Genomic DNA, 19609 nt, shown 5'->3' with positions numbered 1-19609 from the left:
CCACTGCATTTCCTCATTCACCATGTTTGTGATCGCTGGAGCATCTTATCACTCACATTCCTGATTTCCAATGTGCTGGTCCCCAATGCCCCCAATCATTAATGTCCTAGTTCATCGAGAAGCATGACCATCAATGTCACCCATCAATGTTTTTCCAATCATTGATAGATCTGATCACTCATATTTCTCCCCAGTATCTCCAGTCACACTATTGTCATCACCAATGTTTCCTTAGCAATGACTTTGATCACTTGTCTCCATTCACCAACATCTCTAACCAACAATATGCCTAATGACCAATGTCCCTAATCATGGGATCTTCTTCCCATCAAATTTTCTGTCGATGTGGTCACCAGTGATTCTGGTGATTGACATCCCTGGCTCCCCAGTGCTCATCACTCAGCTTACTAGGGTCCAGCATAAGGATTGTGGAGTCTCATCTTCCAAGTCCCTGATGACCAATGTCCCTTGTATCCTGATCACCAGGAGCACTGACTGCCAGCTTCCTCATCATTGGTATCACCAGCCACCTGGGTCTCTGGTTGCTACATTCTCTAACCATTGCTGCCTTTTGTGCCCAGTAGCTCACCCATCACCTGGATCTCTGGATGGTCATTGAATGTGATCACCTTTGTCTCCCCTACAATCAGTCATCAAGGATATGGGGACCAGGTAACATTCCTGCTGCTCACATCCTCAGTCTCCCATGTCCCTGATCAATGAGGAATGATATAACCAATCAATGATCATACTGCTCACCAGGACCTCCTGATCCTCAGTGTACAACCACCATCTCTCTGATGATGTCTTTGAATGATGTTATCTCCCACAAAGCTACTGTCCCCAATTACTAGTCATTCTATTCATATGTCCCTGATGATGACCTTTTTTTGGCTCTAATCACCGTGTCTGGTACCCTGGGTCTGCTATGAGTAGGATTTCTAAGGGCCAGCCTCCTCGCTCCTTGGCAGCCCTGACGTCCACGTGGTCCAGGAAGCCCCTCCTCTCATTCTTTCCATCCCAGACTACTGGTGCTGGCAGGGTGCTTGCTTGGACTCAGGGAAGCAAGGGCCCTGTGGAGGTCAACAGGACTTCTAGGAGGTCCCAGATACCGCAGCCCATCAGGGCAGTGCAGAAGGTGCACACCTGGGACTCTGACTCACTCGGGAGTCCTCTGTTCCTGCTGTACCATTCTACCACCACCCCACCTGCATCCTTTTCCTATAGAATAGAAACCCAGAGCAGGTAGGAACCAGCCGGGTGTGTAGCTGGATGGGTCCTGGCCTGCCCGTCTCAAAGCATGGTGGCCCTCTTGGCCCTTCCCCAGCTCCCAGCATTCCAGCCTCCCCTCCCGTCAGCTGTGGCCACAGTGAGGACAGGGACGGTTCTGCCCTCTCATGCCCTGGCTCTTGACTGCAGCACTGTGTGTCTAGATGATCATGTATTCAGGTGTGCATGTCTGCCTGCCTGTTGAAAGCCTCCTACACACCAGGCACTCTTCTAGGTGTGGGGGCTATATCACTGAATGAAAGAAACAGGAATTCCTGCCCTTGGGGAGCTTACCTTCTATGCAGTAAACACAATAACTCTGCCTGGCCTCCAGCAAGTCATCCTATTACCTGGCCTGAATTCCAGAGCCTAGAGTCAGAACCTGGGGTCCAGAGCTTTGAGTGCATGACCGATCCCCTAGGACTCAGGAACCAGACCCAAAACACAGAGCACAGAGCCTGTCCCCCTCTAATTCAGAACTAAGAGCTTGGAGTTCAGATTCTAGAACTTAAATCCAACTGGGGCCCAGAACATCGACCTCAGAATCCAGATCACAGAACATTGAGCCCAGAACTCAGCCTGAGGGTCCTGAACATGGACCCTCAAATCCTTAGCCTAGAGCCTGGAGCTCCAAACCCAAGACTTAGTGCCAAGGATATGGAGCCCAGGGCCTAGAATCTGGATCCCAGAGCAACAGTGTGGCTGGACCCAAAGGCCAGAATCCAAAGCTGCCCCCACCTGCCCCATTTCTCTATTACTATCCTGGCCATAGCGCCTTCCTACCACCAACCAGTATTTTTGGAGCACGCAGTGGCAGGCACTGTCAAAGGTGCCAGAAGCTGCCGGCAAGAAACAAGGAGATGAGCAGATTCCCTCTCCCTGCAATGTCAGGTCTAAGAGGGGCCAGGGCTGGATCTGTTCACTCTAGTGTTTCCATCGCCTCTCAAGACCCACGGTAGGTGCTTCCAAAATGTCTTTCGGATAGATTCATTCACTTATCCCACATGTGTTTGTTGACCTGTTGGTTGTTGGCGTTCTGGGGTTTGGATGAAGCACACACATCTTGCCTTGATCAATCAGCTCTCTCTGGCTGCCAGGAAGCTCTTGCGAGGGCAGGGGTTGTTTCTGACAAAGGCAGCGGCCAGAGCTGGGGAAGGCTGTGGTGGCCGTGGTAGGGATGGGGTCGAGTGGTAGACCGTCCACTGGGAACTGGGAGGCGTGTGGCTTTGGAGGCCCAAAGTTCAAGCCCCAGGCACTCCTCCTCTGCCGCTTCTGTTCCCTCCCCCATCTAATCATCAGCTCCTAACAATGACTCCCACAGCCCAGAGTCATTGTGCGGGTAAACAGTGCAGGCAAAGCAGGCAAAGTGCCGAAGTGTCGCAAGTGGCTGCCTTAGCAGGGAGATGGTGCCTTTATGATTCTGTGGGGCACCTGGCGCCAGGGTGCCTGGGGTGAGTTGGCCTTTGTTCCATCTGTTTGCACCCAGGTGGGGCTGACCGGCCCAGGGCCCCCTACTCCTTTTTCCTGCAGGGAGGGACGCCTCTAAGCCCACCTTTTTATTCCCATTTTCTATAGGAAAAAATCAACACCCCCACTTTGTAATTTGTAGAGACTATCTCTGTTCAAAAGTCGCTCCCATCTCCTGGTGACCACTACTAGAAATAGGGAAGGCAAATAGCCTTCCAAGTCCCTAGGGCCCCAGAGTAGATGCTGCCCTGGGGGAGGGAGGTAAGATTTGGGAGGAATGCCTGCCATCCACCTGCTGGAAGGGAAGGACAAACTCCCCTGAGAGGCTGGGAAGCACCCAACGAGCCCCTCGTAAGGCCAGTGGGCTGCCCTACGTGAGTGACTTTATAGCACCAGACAGTAGATCAAAAGTCCACTGTGTGTGTGTGTTAGGGAAGGAGGGATAGGCAAAATGATACAGTGATTCCAAACTTTATTTGTAAAAACAAGACCAGCACAAGTCAGAAAATTAGGAAAAATAAAGTGAGGTGTGTGTGTAACACATTCTAGTATTAAGATTCTATGATCACAACCTTTCATACCTGTGGTTCTACTGTAAGAATAAGGAGATCAATGCTCAGGCTCCAGTAAGCCCGAAATAGACCCTATTATTTACAAGATAATGGATGATAAAGGAGGTATCCTGGATCAGTGCAAGGGTGGATCTTTGCTCAGTGGGGAGCCTGCTCCCTCACCCCCTCTGCTTGCCTCTCTGCCTACTTGTGATCTCTGTCTTTCAAATAAATAACATCTTCTTTTTAAAAATAGGTGTCCAAATACCGGTTCGAGTCCCTGCTTTCAATTTTTGGGGGGTATATACTCTCCCTGTGCCCTTTGGTTGAACAAAGGAAGTGGAGTTGGAACAACTAACTGGTCATCATCTCCCTGGGTGAACACCCAACTCAGAGATCTGAAACCAGCGGCATGTGGTCTTCTCCAGCCAGCCCACAAATTCTGATTTGGCTGTGTGGGGTTTTGCAAAAGTATGGGTGAGTTGCAAAGGTTTTTAAATTAGGAACATCACCTAAAAAAAAGGCAGAAGGTTTGCCCAAGGGGCCATTTTTGCCTCTCTCCCAGCTTCCATCTCCACCCCGCCCCCCATGCCCATACCTGCCTGGGTCTTGGGGATGCTGTTGGGAGTCCTGACATCATCACACATAGCCTATCACACATTTAAGACTTATTAAAGAGTTAGTCTTGAAACCAACCATGGCAACCCACCTGGATCACTTAGGTTAGTTCCCCCACAGATAACTAAGGGACCACAGATCTCAAGGTAAAGGTCAGCCTTTCTAGGAACCAAAGAGGGAAAAGGAAGTTGTTGAACATGGGAGATGTAAAAGCATCTGCAGCAGGGAGGGCATGGAAGCATAATCTGGTATCGCGTTTTTGGAATGAGCTCAGAGATAATCCCAGTTTTAAAACTCAAGAATGTTGAGTATTCATCCAAATACCTTTTGCAGGAAACTCTGAGACGGGATGTTTGGGACGTTATTGTTTATAAACCAGGAGACTGGATACAATCTAAATGTTCAACCAAAGGGCACAGGGAGAGTATATACCCCCAAAAAATTGGAAGCAGGGACTCGAACCGGTATTTGGACACCTATTTTTAAAAAGAAGATGTTATTTATTTGAAAGACAGAGATCACAAGTAGGCAGAGAGGCAAGCAGAGGAGGTGAGGGAGCAGGCTCCCCACTGAGCAAAGAGCCCAATGCAGGGCTCCATCCCAGGACCCTGAGATCATGACCTGAGCCAAAGGCAGAGGCTTTTTTTTTTCTTTTTAATTTATTTATTTGATAGAGATCACAAGCAGGCAGAGAGGCAGGCGGGGGGGGGGGGGGCAGGCTCCCCGCTGAGAAGAGAGCCCAATGCTGGGCTCAATCCCAGGACTCTGGGATCATGACCTGAGCCAAAAGCACAGGTTTAACCCACTGAGCCATCCGGGTACCCCATGCACACCCATGTTTATTTGCAGCATTACCCACAAGCGCCAAGAGGTAGAAACAATACCAGAGTTCTTCGACAGGCGAAGGATAAACAAAATGTGCTTTAGACGCACCATGGAATATTATTTGGTCTTAAAGAGGAGGAAAATTCAGACACGTGCTACAGAGTGTATGGACCTCGAGGATGTTGTGTTCAGCGGAAGAAGCCAGGACTAGAGAGACAAATACTATGGGATGGCACTTATAGGGGGCACCTAGAGTAGCCAGATTCATAGAGACAGAAAGTCGGGCAGTGGTTGCATGGGGCCGGGAAGGGGAATGGAAGTTGGGTTTTCATGGGGAGAGAGTTTCCATTTGGGAAGATGAAAAAGTTCTGGAGACAGATGCTGGGGCTGGCTGCATCACAGTGTGAAGGTACTACACTACTGAACTATACACTTAAAAATGGTTAAAATGGTAAATTTTATGTTAGGTTTATTTTACTATAATAGAGGGAGGGAGAAAAGGAACTATAGGATTTCTGCTACAAAGACTTCCAAATGTTTCCTGAAGGTTTGAGCCAAGTCTCAGAATAGAGGTATATATGTAACAGGATGATGACAGTGTTTACAGCATCTAAGGGGAGAGAATTGTCACCAAACGTTGACAAATGGTGATATCTATGTCATAGAAGATACTTTCCCCTTTATTCTCCCCATTTTCCAGCAATTCTGCAATAAGGTTTAATAGCTTTCATGATAAAAAATAATATTTGATAATGATTATTGCAGAATGGGGGGCTAATTTTGCAAAAAAAACAAAAACTCAAACAAACACACAGTAAATAATAAAAAGACCAATAGTCACTGCAAAAAAAGAGGAAAACAAGTGAAAGCCACAGCAAGAGGGCCTTCCCATTAAAAATGTAAATAAACATTCCAACAGGTACTCTGCCTCTGAGAAAGGATCAAGTACATGCAAATCATACATGCAAATTACCACTGTCTGCTTCTTTTAGCAGACATGGAAGGGCTGCAGATGTGTAGACTCTGGGCACGTGCCATTGGCAGGAACATCGACCAGGATTCTGCGAGCTCTCTGCCCCAGCGAGCCCTACTCAGGTGTGCCTCACAGAAACATTAGGAAAAGAAAAAACGAAGTTGCAGGGAATTTGGGGGAGGTAGGGACGTAAGTTGCAGGATATATAAAGCATAACTCTTTTTTGGCTTTAAAAATACTTGTGTAGGGGCACCTGGGTGGCTCAGTGGGTAAAGCCGCTGCCTTCGGCTCAGGTCATGATCTCAGGGTCCTGGGATCGAGTTCCGCATCGGGCTCTCTGCTCAGCAGGGAGCCTGCTTCCCTCTCTCTCTCTCTGCCTGCCTCTCCGACTACTTGTGATTTCTCTCTGTCAAATAAATAAATAAAATCTTAAAAAAAAAAAAATACTTGTGTAGAGGGGCGCCTGGGTGGCTCAGTTGTTAAGCATCTGCCTTCCACTCGGGGGTCATGATTCCAGGGAGCCCCGCTCGGTGGGAAGCCTGCTTCTCCCTCTCCCACTCCCCCCTCCTTGTGTTCTCCCTCTTGCTGTTTCTCTCTCTCTCTCTCTCTCTCTGTCAAATAAATAAAAATCTTTAAAAAATAAAAGTATTTGTGTAGATACAGAAAATAATCAGGGAAGATACATACCCAGTGAAGAATAGTTGTTAGTTTGGAGAAGTATGATCATTCAGGGGCAGTGGCAGGTGGGGGGTGGGGCAAGGGGAGGTACTTTTCAGTTTAGACACTTGTGCTATTATTTTAACATGCTGAGACCATGTGTTGCTGTTTTGACATAAAGAATAATCATGACAAACTCCTGTTTTCTTTTCTCTGCCTTGTTTCTGATTGGTCTCTCTCCCTGAGATGTTCTCCCTTCAGACCTGCCTGGAGAGCTCCTCTTCATCCTTCAAAACCCCTTCAGAGATCCTAGAGGAAAACCTTATTTGAGTTCTTCTTTCCCTGAGCACCTCAGGGCCTTCCCAGTCCCTAAGCAACGTCACTCAGGTTATAAGGCCAGGCTATGGTCAGACATACCTGCCTCTTCCTTGCTGTCCAGCCCCGAGCAAGTGGCTTAACTTCTTGGAATCCTGACTCCTCACCAATAAAATAAGACCACACCTTGCAGGGTGTTTTAAGGATAATATGAGGAAAGCAAAGGGTCCTCAGTTCTTGAAGAGCCCACCTAGCAAAGAGACCTTTTGCTAATGCTATTTCAGCCCATTTGGCTTCAGACTTAACCCCTTCAAGTTTCTCCACTCCTAGAATCCAGGGTGTCTGGGAACCCTGGGCAAGCTGCCTGCCCTTTCCGTTTCTCTTTCCCACGCATCTCCCAAAACTGTCAGGGTCCCTAGAAGTGCCGGTGGATGCCTGGTTAGTGCTTCAGTATTCTCCCCTACCCTGATCCCAACCAGTCAGGGTCCCCACAGATCATCCCTCCTGGACAGCTGGGAAAACTGAGGCCCAGGCAGGGATGGGGGTCTTCCTGGGAGGGGACAGAACAGGATGGCTCCCACTGGTAGGCAGGCTAGATATGGGGGGGTTTCCTCCTCGAAGAGGGAGCTTGGCGGACCCTGTGCAGCTGCTTCCTTCCACCGTCCCATCTGGCCCTCCCCAGCCCACAGGGCAGGGCTCCCTGGGGAACTCTGGGAAAACGCTGTCCTTGCTCCTTCTCCCTGCCCCTCCCCACCCAGGTTCCGCTGTCCTGATCTGGCAGTTGGGATCCAGGTTTCCCAGGCTTTGAGGAGATGCTGGGATGGGCCCCTCCCTTTGCTCCTAATTTAGGAATGGAGGGGACGTTGTTCCACAAGCCATGTGGACTCCACCCTTTGGGCTGTCTTCTCCGCTGTGCACCATCCCTTCACCTGCTCCTGATCTTTCTTTCTCTCTTTAAAGATTTTATTTATTTATTTGACAGAGACAGACACAGCAAGAGAAGGAACACAGCAGGGGGAGTGGGAGAAGGAGAAGCAGGCTTCCCTCTGAGCAGGGAGCCCAATGCAGGCTCAATCTCAGGACCCTGAGATCATGACCTGAGCCGAAGGCAGATGCTTAACGACTGAGCCACCCAGGTGCCCCTGCTCCTGATCTTTCTTAAGCTTTTTATTTTAATTATGAACTATTTCAAATACCCCCCCCCCAAAATAGCTAATACCATAACAAATGCCCCAGTACCCCTCAGTATGGGTTTTCTGTGCTGCATAGGAAATCACCACAGGCTTAGCTGCTGAGAACCACACACATGGATTATCTTACCACCTCTGTGGGTCAGAAGCCCAGGCATGGCTTAGTGGGGTCCTCAGCCTCAGGTCCCACAAGCCTGCCTTCTGTCAAGCTGTGTGACCAGGTCTAGCCTCTCAGAGGCTCGACTAGGGAAGGGTCGGCTCTGCTCCTAAGCATTCTCAGGTTTTAGCACAAGAGCAGTCTTGCAACTGGAGGACCCATAGCCTCTTGCTCCTCTAAAGCCAGCCACAGACAGACACCCTGCAGACAGTGGCCAACACATGCCAGTTTTAGATGATGTCCTGCAATCCTGGGCATGACATCCTATCCCCTTTGCCATATCCTATTGGTTATACACAAGCCGCAGGTCCTGCCCACCAGAACGGAGGCAACTGGCAGTCCCGCTGACACCCTCAAGTTAAGAAAGAAAACACTGAATCGTGGAACGCTACATCAAAAATGAATGATGTACAATATGGCGACTAACATAATAAAAAAGTAGTCAATGAAGAGTTTAAAAATAAATTTAAAAATTTTTAAAAATTAAAAAATGAATGAATTAATAAAAAGAAAGAAAGAAAGAAAACATGATGGGATATTGCCTGCCTGCCTCGCTTTCCAGAAGCAGCCAGGGCTTTACCACTCCCCTGTAAGTTATATTTTTACTACGTACGCATGAATCGTTATACTACGGATCATATCACCCTGCATGTTTTTACATTTTATATAAATGGTATCCTAATGGTCGGTTTTTCTATGACTTTTACCTTTTTTGTTATTTGCTGGCACGTTGCTGACATTCTTTCACATGAATACATGACGTTCTGGTCCGTTCATTTTTCATGGCTGTGACGCTATTAAAGATAACGCAGTGTATTTACCCATCCTCCTGTGTTCCATTCTAAACAGATAGAGGCAGCTGCGTCCGCTCCTTTGTCATGTGTGAGCGTTTCTCTGGGAACATATGCTGACGGGGAATCACTTAGTACAGGGACTGGGCACCTTCACATCTATGAGGTAAGGCCAAGGCATTTTCCCAACTGGTCGTTCCAATTTACATTCCCACCGGCAGGGTATGGGAATTCTGGTTGCTCCACATCCTTGCCAACACTTGGTGATGTCAGAATTTGACCTTTTTACCTGTTTGTTGGGTATGAGGGGGAGTATCACCGCTGTGGAGAGATCTCACTAGAACATGCAATTGATCACATTCTCCCTGTGCCTCAAATCCTCCCAAGGGCTCCCCAGCTTGGGTCTGGCATCTGAGCCTTACATGACCTTTGCAGTCCCCAGCCCTCTATAGCTCCCATCCCCCCACTCTCCTCAGTCCCAGGCACAACAGATGCTCTCCCACCCCACGAGGCTTTGTTCCCTCTGGTCCCTCTGCGTGAAGCTGCCCCAACATTTCAAGGCTCCTGCTTTATTAAGAAATACATAACTGAACTGGTCATGCAATGCTCAGATGTTTTCACATGTTTGTGTGTGTCTGCTACCTTTCCCACAGTCTGAGATTGGGAGAGACCTCTTTGGATGGAGGGAAGGGGGTCACAGCTGAAATCTGCTCTGTTTCTAGCTTGCACCCAGGCCAGCGCAGGAAAGACTCCTGGATCTGAATGACAAATTGCATAAAAGTCACGTAGGCCTTTCTGTAGTTGACCCAGCACAACCCAGATGTGCGCTGGGCTCCAGGTGAGCAGGCCTGGGGAGGCGAGGGTGGGGAAGAAGGAAAACAGTTCTGCCAGAGATGTGGGCCAGATCTCCCCAGCTGGGTTGGGTAGGGGCATCTCTGAAGACATCATACCCCAATGCTCAGGCACAGGAGAGCTGCGGGCTTCGTGGGAGACCTGGGTGTGTTTGTGTGCACGTGTGTACAGTTGTGTTCAAGTATACAGGTGTGTGAGTACGTGCAAGGGCGCAGATGCCTGACACGTGTGGAGGTGTGGGGGGCCATATCAGCCTACCCTGTCTGAAAGAGAAGCCTTGTCACTCTAAGCCCTCCTGCTTTGTTTTTCTTCATGGCATCTATCACTACCTGACTTTGTTTTAAATGTGTATTTGTGGGGCGCCTGGGAGGCTCTGTCGTTAAGCATCTGCCTTGGCCTGGAGGCATGATCCTAGGGTCTTGGGATCAAGCCCCGCATTGGGCTCCCTGCTCAGGGGGAAGCCTGCTTCTCCCTCTCCCTCTCTTCCTGTTTGTGTTCCCTTTCTCACGGTCTCTTTCTCTGTGTCAAATAAATAAAATCTTTTAAAAAAATTAATGTGTATTCGTTATCAGTTTCTTGTGTCTCCCCCACTAGTTGGCAACTCCATGAAAACAGAGCCTTGACTAGCGTGTTCACTGGCATATACATGCCTGCACACCCAGAGTGTGCCTGGCTTATAGTATATGCATGTATAGGAGCTCAAGAAACATGTGAAGTGGATGGATGAAGGGCTGGCTGGCTGGATGAGTGGGTGGGTGGATGGATGGATGGGTAGGTGGGTGGGTAGATGGGTGGTTGGATGAGTAGATGAGTGGATGGATGGATGGATGGATGGATGGACAGATAATTGGGTGAGTAGATGGATGGGTGGATGGGTAAGTGGATGGATGGATGGATGGATGGATGGATGGATGGATGGATGGACAGATGATTGGGTGGGTAGATGGGTGAATGGGTGGATGACTGTGGGTATGAATGTGTGCATATGCATGTAGGCCTTGGCTCTGGAAGATACTTCAGGCTTCTTTGTTCTATACTCTTTCCAGAAAGACCCAGGAAGCCCCAGAAGCTGCAGAGGTCCAGAGGTATGTGTGGAGGCTATGGGGGTTGAATCTTCCTGGAGGCTTAGGACTAGCTGTTGGAAGTAGGATCAGAGCCCTGCCCAGGGTTGCTCTCCGTGGGGGTGTGCTGAGAACTAGGGCACTATGGGTGGGGAGAGGAGAGTGGCCACCCTAACAGACTGGCACACTTTTGAACTCAGGGGTCCCACAAATGATGCCCTTGCTCAGGTGGTAACCCCCCACCATAGGCTAGATCTGAGCCTCCAGACACCACATGGGCCACCAGACCAGGAAGGGTGTTACCTGGGTGGGGGAAAGGACCTAGTGGGCCCCCATTTCCACTGGCCAGGAGGGTTGACCAGGAAACTGCCCTGGATGTCCTAGGGAGGGAAAGTAAGTCTGTGCCATGTCTGTATTGGGACCTGAGCTAAGATCATCCTTTTCCCTCTGGAAAAGAAGAGAGGCTTCTCCCCACTTCCCATGCCTCCTTGTCTGGCACTGAGCACTCACTGTTCCTTCGACCTGTTGAATCACCCACCACCTGACCAGCTCTCCATCAGCTCACCAATTTATATGTCCACCTATCCTTTTACCCATTCTTCTACAGACCCGTCCATCTACCTCCTTCCCTTCACTCATCTGTCCTTCCATCCGTCTCTCCACTATCAACATTGCCATCATTAGGCTAGCAAACCCATGTACACTGGGTTTCTTTTGCTCTAAGCTGCCCTTGCAGCAACCCCATGAGGAGATGCTATTATTCCCATTTTACAGATGAAATGTGGAAAGTGAGACACAGAGAGGTTGAGTGACTTCCCCCAAAACACACAGCTGGTAAATGGGAGAACTTTCTGACCTGACCGACTGAGCTCTGAACCTCTCAGTGTTCTGTTCGTCCATCTATCCACCCTCATAGCTGTCCGTCATTCAGTCCCTTCACTCACCTGTCACTGACCATCCAGTGGCCCATCGATCGCTGTCACCCATCCATCCTGAAAGTAATGCAGTTAGAGAACCAGGGCCCCTGAGGGGAGAGAAGGTCCGGACTGCCCATCTGGCTGGGCCAGGGTGGACTGCGGGGGTGGGGTGGGCTGCCCCAAGCTGGGCAGGGCTGCATGAGACTGGAGGGAATTAGCAGAGTGACTGCCAGGATCATCTAATTAGGAACGCTAGTGATAAGCAGATAGGATCGAGGGTGATTAGAATCCTTTTAAAAAGCCACTCCATTAATTACAGAGACAGAGAGGGGCCTCTGGCTGCTCAGAATACCAATTGGCTGCCTAATCAGCCTCCATCAGCTCGCCTGGGGAGGGTTCCTGCGACTGCTGTGTGACCTTGGGTGTGCTCTGCCCTCTCTGGGCCTCCCCGTGCCCCAAATTAGTCTCTGCTTGAGATCACCTGGTCCCCCAAGATCCTCTTTCTCTAACCAGGCCATGGCTCAGGGGGCAGGCTTTAGGGTGGGCCTGAGACAGGGACCCAGAACATCAGAGGGTACAGACCAGAGGGACTAGCCCCAAAAGGAGGAGTTTCTATACCTCACTGATGAATGAGGACAGAGAGGCTCAGAGAGGGAAAGTGAGCAAACAGCCAGTGAGAGTCAGGAGCATGGGGCCTGAGCTAACGTCATGCCTGCACATCCCTGTCTCCCCATGAGACTCTGGAGGGACCCCAGAGGCCCCTGCTGCTGACACTTTCAGTGGTGGGTTTCAGAGGAGACTAATCAGAGCCATTTTCAGAAGGGCGAATCAGTTCTGCATGGTTCCAGTTTCCACACCTGCCTTTGTGGGAAGCTTACTCTGCCTCGCCCTCGGTAAACTGGAGAGAGCCCCTATCTTCAGGGTACCTTCGGCATGGGGAGCTGGGATCTCCCTCCTTGCAGTGCGCTCATCCCAGGAAGCCTACCTTCTTCACTCTGAGCCCTGGGACAGCTGTAAAGCTAGGAGGTTTCCAATGCTGTGTGATCCCAGCTACCTCCTACAGACCACCACAGAGTAGGACCTCAGGCTGAGCACAGGGCCTGGGGTCAGCAGGGTGCAGAGATCCAGCTGGGTGGCCAAAAAAGCTCCTCCCTGGAAAGACAGTGTGGGCAAAGCACAAGTCTCAGGCAAGGCAGGGCAAAGGGGGCCTGGGTTGAGGGGAAGTCTCTGTGGGGTTTGGGGGCATCTCGTCATGCTGGGTCCCTTGTCTCTCTCTCTTTTTTTTTTTTTTTAAGATTTTATTTATTTATTTGGCAGAGATCACAGGTAGGCAGAGAGACAGGCAGAGAGAGAGAGGAAGGGAAGCAGGCTCCCTGCTGAGCAGAGAGCCTTGATCCCAGCACCCTGGGATCATGACCTGAGCCAAAGGCAGAGGCTTTAACCCACTGAGCCACCCAGGTGCCCCATGGTCCCTTGTCTCTTAACTTGATGTAACCACCCACACTCTGCTCCAGCTACCTTGTTAGGGGACCCTCAGGCTTCACTTGTGTTGATGTCATTGTTACCAACCCCCTCCCCTGACCAATGTCACATTGCCCCATCACCAGCAACATACCAGCCTCCCTCCCTTCACTACTCCCCTCATCCCCATCATCACTGTCACCATCAGCACCATGACGACCATCTCCACCTCAACTAATATCATCACCAGCCACACCACATCACAATTATCATGCCACTGCCACCACCATCACTGCCACCGCCATCGCTGCCATATCCCACTTGCCATCACCTCCATCACCTAGACCAGGATCATCATCCCGTGACCTCCACAATGCCCATCACTGCTGTCACCATGATCAGCATCACCACCATCACTGTTACCATGGCCACCATGTCATCTCTGACACCACCTCCACCATCAGTCACCATCACTGCCCACCTCCACTTCAACCAGTATTTGCATTGTCTTGACTACCAGTATGGCTCTCATCACCACCAAGACTGCCACCAGCATCACAACCATCACTATCATCTGCACCACCTTCACCTCCACCAATGCCACTGTTACCATGACGACTGTTCCCATTGTCCCCATCACCTGCAACATCACTGTTTCCACCCTGACCACCTCCTTTCTCATTACTATCATCATCATCATCCCCTCTGTCACCTCTGCCATCATACCATCACCACTGTCTGTACTGTCACCATTACCACAAACCTGCCCGCACCACCACCACCTCCCTCGGAGCCACTGTCACCGTGACCACATCACACAGTTGGGTGACTGTAACAGGTATGAAGACTAACAGAAGTTTTTGCAACCATGGGATGACCCGGGGGGGAAAGATCAGGGACACAAGTCATCGCTGCTCCAGTGTGAGTGGATTTCAAGACCTGGCCTGGAAGCTGCTGGAATCTCACGCTACTCCAGGAAGCTCCCCGGAGTAGCTCAGCCTGCGGCTCTGATGCTGGGGTGTCTCAGAGGATGGTCTGGAAGTTGCTGCAAACCTCCAGTCGTCACCTGCCTTCAGCTTCTTTCTCTTTCACTTTCCAAATTATGTGCATTGGCAGACTCCCCCTGGGACCCACACAGGTAAGGGAATTCTGGAGAATTTTCCCTAACTCTCTAGAGCATGGAGGAGACCTTCAAAGGAGGGAGGTAGATGCCACGTCTGCCATGTCATTGCCATCGGTGTCAGCACTGTTGCTAGAGCACGCCGTGACTCCCACTGTCTTGACTCCCTCCATGGCTGTCACAGCTCCCCTCAGCCACATGGCATGGCCATCAGCACCAGCACCGCCATCGCCGGTGGCACCCGGGCCACCAATCCCACCAGCTCCATCAGTCCCATGATCGCCAGCAGCACACTGCAGGATTGCCCACTTCCTCAGCAGAAAGTTCCTCTCCAGCTATTGCAGCTATTGGAGACTCGCAAAACCTTCCTGAACAGAGTACCATTCCCTATCTGCCCCACTGATGTTGGCCTGGGCCACATGGTGTGAGCATGGGTGACACACATCACATCCTGGGAGAAGTTTTCAGCAACACTCCATGTGTCTTCCAGCTCCTACTCCCACCCTCCCTGCCATGAGAATGGTATGTTCCAAACTGGAGCATGCCCTCATCCGGGATCCAGAAGGAGAAGACCTGTGAGTTGGAGCCCAGGCGAAGTAGGCAAGGGCCAAATGTCTGTCATGAGGCTCCGAGATGTGGGGATCATTACTGAAGCAAAGCCATATGACATGCAGCTTGCACTACCCCACTGCCTTTGTCCCTATCACTGCCACCAATGTCACCACTTCTAGGACCACAGTCAGCATGGCCAACCTCCCCGATAGTGCCCCTAGCAACCCTTTCATCACCTCCTTGTCACACTTCCACCATCACCACCTTCACTATCAACACCACCTCGACCACCACGGGTCTCCAGCTACCCTCCCCTCCACCAGCACCTCCACTTGTTAACTCTCCCACCCCAGGCATGACTGCTGTTGCCACTGCCAGCACCTCTTTCTCCCATTATCAACTCCACCATCAGCACCATGGCTGTTCTCCCTCTCACCACCGGCTCCACGTCAACGCCACTAACCTAATCACCTCTTCCGTCTTAGTGATGCTTGGTTCACCACTGTACCATCCCCACAGTCATCGTGGAGAATTGTGTGGGGAGGCAGCCTTCCCGCGCTCCAGTGGACAAGCCTGTCGAGAGTAGTCTGTAACGATAGTGACAGAAATATAGTTACAAAAACACAGGAGCATTTTCATTTGTAGCTATCCCCAGTGGACTTGCTCCTTGCTCATCATTTCCTCTACCAAGCGACGTGTGTCAGATGTTAGCCCCTCGGGGTGGATGGACAGGGGCACGGCGGATGGGTCGTGCTCCTGGTGAGGTGGGTTGGGGGGTGACTGCGTCTGCCACTCTAAGTCAGGTTTGTAAAGTGTCTCCAGGTTCTGCTTTCATCCCTCCCAGCATTGGGGACTGGCTCAAACCCACTGTCCCTGCTAGGTGCTGGGAACCCAGCACTGATGGGTATGGAAGGAGCAGAGAGAGAGAGAGAATACAGAGAGGGATAAGGACTACAGACAGCAAGAAGAGAAGGAAGGGAGGGGGGAAGAGAAGGAAAGGAAAGAGAGGGAAGGGGGAGAGAAGGAAGAGGAACAGAACACTCTTAGGTAAGAGTTAGTGATCCCAATAGCTCTGCTCCTCACTGGTGCGGTCCCTAGACGGTTTAGCATGTGTTCCATCTTAACAGGGGTGCGGTGAGGGGAAGGGGGGACTAGCTCTCAATTGGTACTGTTAATTACTATTTCTAAATATGATCTAACATTGGGGCAAGAATTAAAGAAATGTAAATGCTTAGGAACATATGGTCCCTAACTCGCTCACCTTACTAGCTTTCCAGGGCTGCCATGACAAATGATCACAAACTGAGTGACTTAGAACAACAGAAATGCAACCTCTCACCATGCTGGAGGTCAGAAGTCCAAGATCAAGGTGTTGGCAGGGCTGCACTCCCTCCTTCCGGCTTCTGGTAACTGTGGGCTCTCCCTGTGCTGCCTTGCCATCCCCCTCTTCTTCTGTGTGGCTCCATAAGGATGCTTGCCATTGGGTTGGGGACACACCAACAAAATCCAGGATGCTCTCGTCTCAATATCTCTAATTTAACTACATCTACAAGACCCCTTTTCCAAAGGAGATCACATTCGCAGGTTCCAGTGCTTAAGACAGGGACATAGCTTTTGGGGGACCACCACTCACCCCACTATGCTCACTAGTCACACTTATTTTTTTTTAAAGATTTTATTTATTTATTTGACAGAGATCACAAGTAGGCAGAGAGGCAGGCAGAGAGAGAGGAAGGGAAGCAGGCTCCCTGCTGAGCAGAGAGCCCAATGTGGGGTTCAATCCCAGGACCCTGGGATCATGACCTGAGCAGAAGGCAGAGGCTTTAACCCACTGAGCCACCCAGGCACCCCACTAGTCACACTTATTATCTGGATTTTTCTTACCAGACCTGAGTGGAATGCTTCTTTTTATTTGCTGTCTTCAGACAGTGCTGGGTTTGCCTCTCACTCTCTCTCTTTCACAGATGTGCTGTGTGACCTTGAGTATATCCTACATGTCTCTGAGCCTCGTTCATTCAACAAACTTTTACTGCTTTCCAGGTAAGGTCTTAGACACCAACGAACATGCCTGCCTTTGTGGGGCTTACCTGAGGATCTGACCTGATGAAGGGGCACAAGAAGAATGAACCCGAATGAATCCCTTCTCTCGCCTCCCTGCCTGATTTCCCACTTGAGGCTCCCCCTCCATCCCAAGAACCCAGCCAGTGGGCTAAGTGGACCTGTCCCAAGAAGCCCTCCCTCCCCTCCCCGACCACTGTCTCCAACCTGCATTGCCCACCTTGGCCAGATCCTGCGGCCGGCCCTGTCTCTGCTCCGTGGCTCCAAGGAGCTCAGCCCACAGGCTCGGCATAACTGAGCTCCAAATTTTCAGCCAGCCAAAGTGCTGACCTCAACCTTGACCTTGTGGGCAGGGGCAGCCAGTGTGGCCCAGGGCTGGAGGAGGGTTGCTGGTGCAGAGCTGGGGGTGGGATTTGCCCCGCCCATGGGGCTGATGTCACAAAGGGCCCAGCCTCCGCTCTGCAGGGGGTGTCTGCCCTTGGCCTGGCCCCACGGTGGCAGTGTCCCCCTCCCCCCACCCCTCTTAGTGGAGGCGCCCACCCGTCCCTGAGAGCTGGTACTATGAAAAGGTAAAGTCGCCGGGCAGAGCCACGCCCGGAGCCAGCAGATTCCAGCAAGGCCCCCGTTGAGGGACCCACACCAGCTGCTGCCTCCTCCGAGTCCATCCCGGTCCCCCGGGCCCCCGTGCCCACCTCACCTCTGCCCCCGCCCTCCCCTCGGCATGGCCAACTACTACGAAGTGCTGGGGGTGCAGTCGAGTGCTTCCCCAGAGGACATCAAGAAGGCCTACCGCAAGCTGGCCTTGCGCTGGCACCCCGACAAGAACCCCGACAACAAGGAGGAGGCTGAGAAGAAGTTCAAGCAGGTGTCTGAGGCTTATGAGGTCCTGTCCGACTCCAAGAAGCGCTCTGTGTATGACCGCGCGGGCTGCGACAGCTGGCGGGCCGGTGGCGGGGCCAGCACTCACTACAGCAGCCCCTTCGACACAGGCTACACCTTCCGGAACCCTGAGGACATTTTCCGCGAGTTTTTCGGAGGCCTAGACCCCTTCTCATTTGACTTCTGGGACGTCCCTTTCAACAGTGACCGTGCGGGCCGGGGCCATGGCCTGAGGGGGGCCTTCTCTGCAGGCTTCGGCGAGTTCCCGGCCTTCATGGAAGCCTTCTCATCCTTCGACACCCTGGGCCGGGCCGGAGGTGGCGGGGCCAACCGTGCCACCTTCTCGTCCACGTCCTTCGGCGGCTCGGGCGCCGGCAGCTCCGGCTTCAAGTCGGTGATGTCGTCCACCGAGATGGTCAACGGGCACAAGGTCACGACCAAGCGCATCGTGGAGAACGGGCAGGAGCGCGTGGAAGTGGAGGAGGACGGGCAGCTCAGGTCGGTGACCATCAACGGCAAGGAGCAGCTCAAGCGGGTGGACAACAAGTGAGCACCCGGCCGTCCCCCAGGGTCTGCTCCCGCGTGCTGCCCACCGTGCACACGCCACCTGCGTGGCTGGTGGTTAATAAACCTGCCAAGTTAGTTCATGGAAACAACTGGCCCCGATGTGTGGGGTGTGGGGACCTGATGGGCCGCTGAGGGGGGCAGCCCCTGTGCAGGGGAGTGTGTATGCTAAGGCCCGCAGGCGCCCCCTCTGCCCAGGCTGCACTAGTGGGAGGGGGTGCATGCGTGGGTGATCTGTTGTAATCTCTTGTCTGTGCCGTTGGGGTTGGCATCTGTCCATCTCAACCCAGCCCTTTGCCTCTGTGCCTGCCATCGGATCTCTGATGGGGGACATGCCTCCAGCTCCATGTCTCACTCCCAGCCCTCTTGGTGACTTGTCAGGCAGCCAACCTGCCAAACCCAAGTCACATCACTCTGCCCGCTTTGCTGCAAGCCTTCGGTGGTCTCTCTGCTCTAAGTGTAAAGACCTCAGTCTTCGTCCTCCCAGGGAGGCCAAGTCATGGTGGCTTGGCCCTACACACCTTCCTGGTCTCCCCTCCCTGCAACCCTCATTCTTTGAACTCTAGACACACTGGCCAACCCTTCAGTCCTCCATGGAACCAAATGCCTTGCAACCTCAGGGCCTTTGCACATGCTGCTCTCCCTGGTCTATGCCCTCTCATCTCGAAGCCAAGGAGGCCTTCCCCAACACCACTCTTCTGAATTAGTTCTCCACTTACCCCACACTAAAGGTCCCTCACCTGTTTTGCCCCAGCCCTTAGGGTTGTCTGCGGAACTACCAAGAGATGTGTGCCTTCCTGAATATACTGCAGGTCCAAGGGAGATAAGACCTGTGCCTGCCTCATTGCTCGCTGTATCCCTAAAGTCTAGAGCTATGTCTGGCACTAAGAAGAATGTCTTCTAACGTCTGGCATTAGAAGAATGAATATTTCTAGGTGTGTGTGTGTGTGTGTGTGTGTGAGAGAGAGAGAGAGTGTGTGTGTGTGTGTGTGTGTTGGGGGTATTGGAGGATGTGTGCTAATCCCAGGCAGGCCAGAGCGGGACTGACTGGGAGGAAATGGCTGTTGGAGCAGGAGATGGGAGGTCCTGGGTCCTGTTTAGGACTCAGAAATACAGTTTGGGGTGAAGACTTTTGCTTGCCTCTGTAGAGCTCATGGCTGGGCCCCTGGGCTGGACTTCAGGGCAGGCTATTGGCGTGGTGTTCTAGTGGTGGGTTCTACCAGCCAGAGCAGTGGTAGGCATCTTCTGAGAAGTTTCCTGGGCTGTGGACAGAGGGACAAGTAGGAGAGAAAGTGAGGCCAGCTATAGGCAGACCAGACCATGGACACATAC

General features: G+C 51.7%; 1 protein-coding gene and 1 long non-coding RNA gene across 2 annotated transcripts; one reads left to right on the top strand and one right to left on the bottom strand.

Annotated features, from left to right (window-relative positions):
• Positions 1–8687: 8687 nt before the first annotated feature.
• On the bottom strand, positions 8688–17029 carry LOC309872696. The gene is made up of 5 exons (XR_014316067.1): positions 16661–17029; positions 15240–15363; positions 12629–12795; positions 11671–11718; positions 8688–9102 (listed from the first exon to the last, which is right to left on the bottom strand). It is a non-coding gene; the product is annotated as an uncharacterized lncRNA (long non-coding RNA).
• Positions 17030–17072: 43 nt separating this feature from the next.
• DNAJB8 (DnaJ heat shock protein family (Hsp40) member B8) lies at positions 17073–19230 on the top strand. The gene has a single exon (XM_082747200.1). The coding sequence runs from the start codon at positions 17556–17558 to the stop codon at positions 18261–18263; it is 708 nt and encodes a 235-aa protein (XP_082603326.1). The 5' UTR covers positions 17073–17555; the 3' UTR covers positions 18264–19230.
• Positions 19231–19609: the final 379 nt, after the last annotated feature.

Source organism: Mustela nivalis, assembly GCF_964662115.1.
Source record: "Mustela nivalis genome assembly, chromosome: 1".
Lineage (NCBI taxonomy): Eukaryota > Metazoa > Chordata > Mammalia > Carnivora > Mustelidae > Mustela > Mustela nivalis.
Note: the sequence above shows the minus strand (reverse complement) of the source record. Positions and strands in the feature narration are given on the sequence as shown.

Bases quoted from the DNA above. Each gene is read 5' to 3' on its own strand.
- DNAJB8 (XM_082747200.1), top strand. From the start codon at position 17,556: ATGGCCAACTACTACGAAGTGCTGGGGGTGCAGTCGAGTGCTTCCCCA.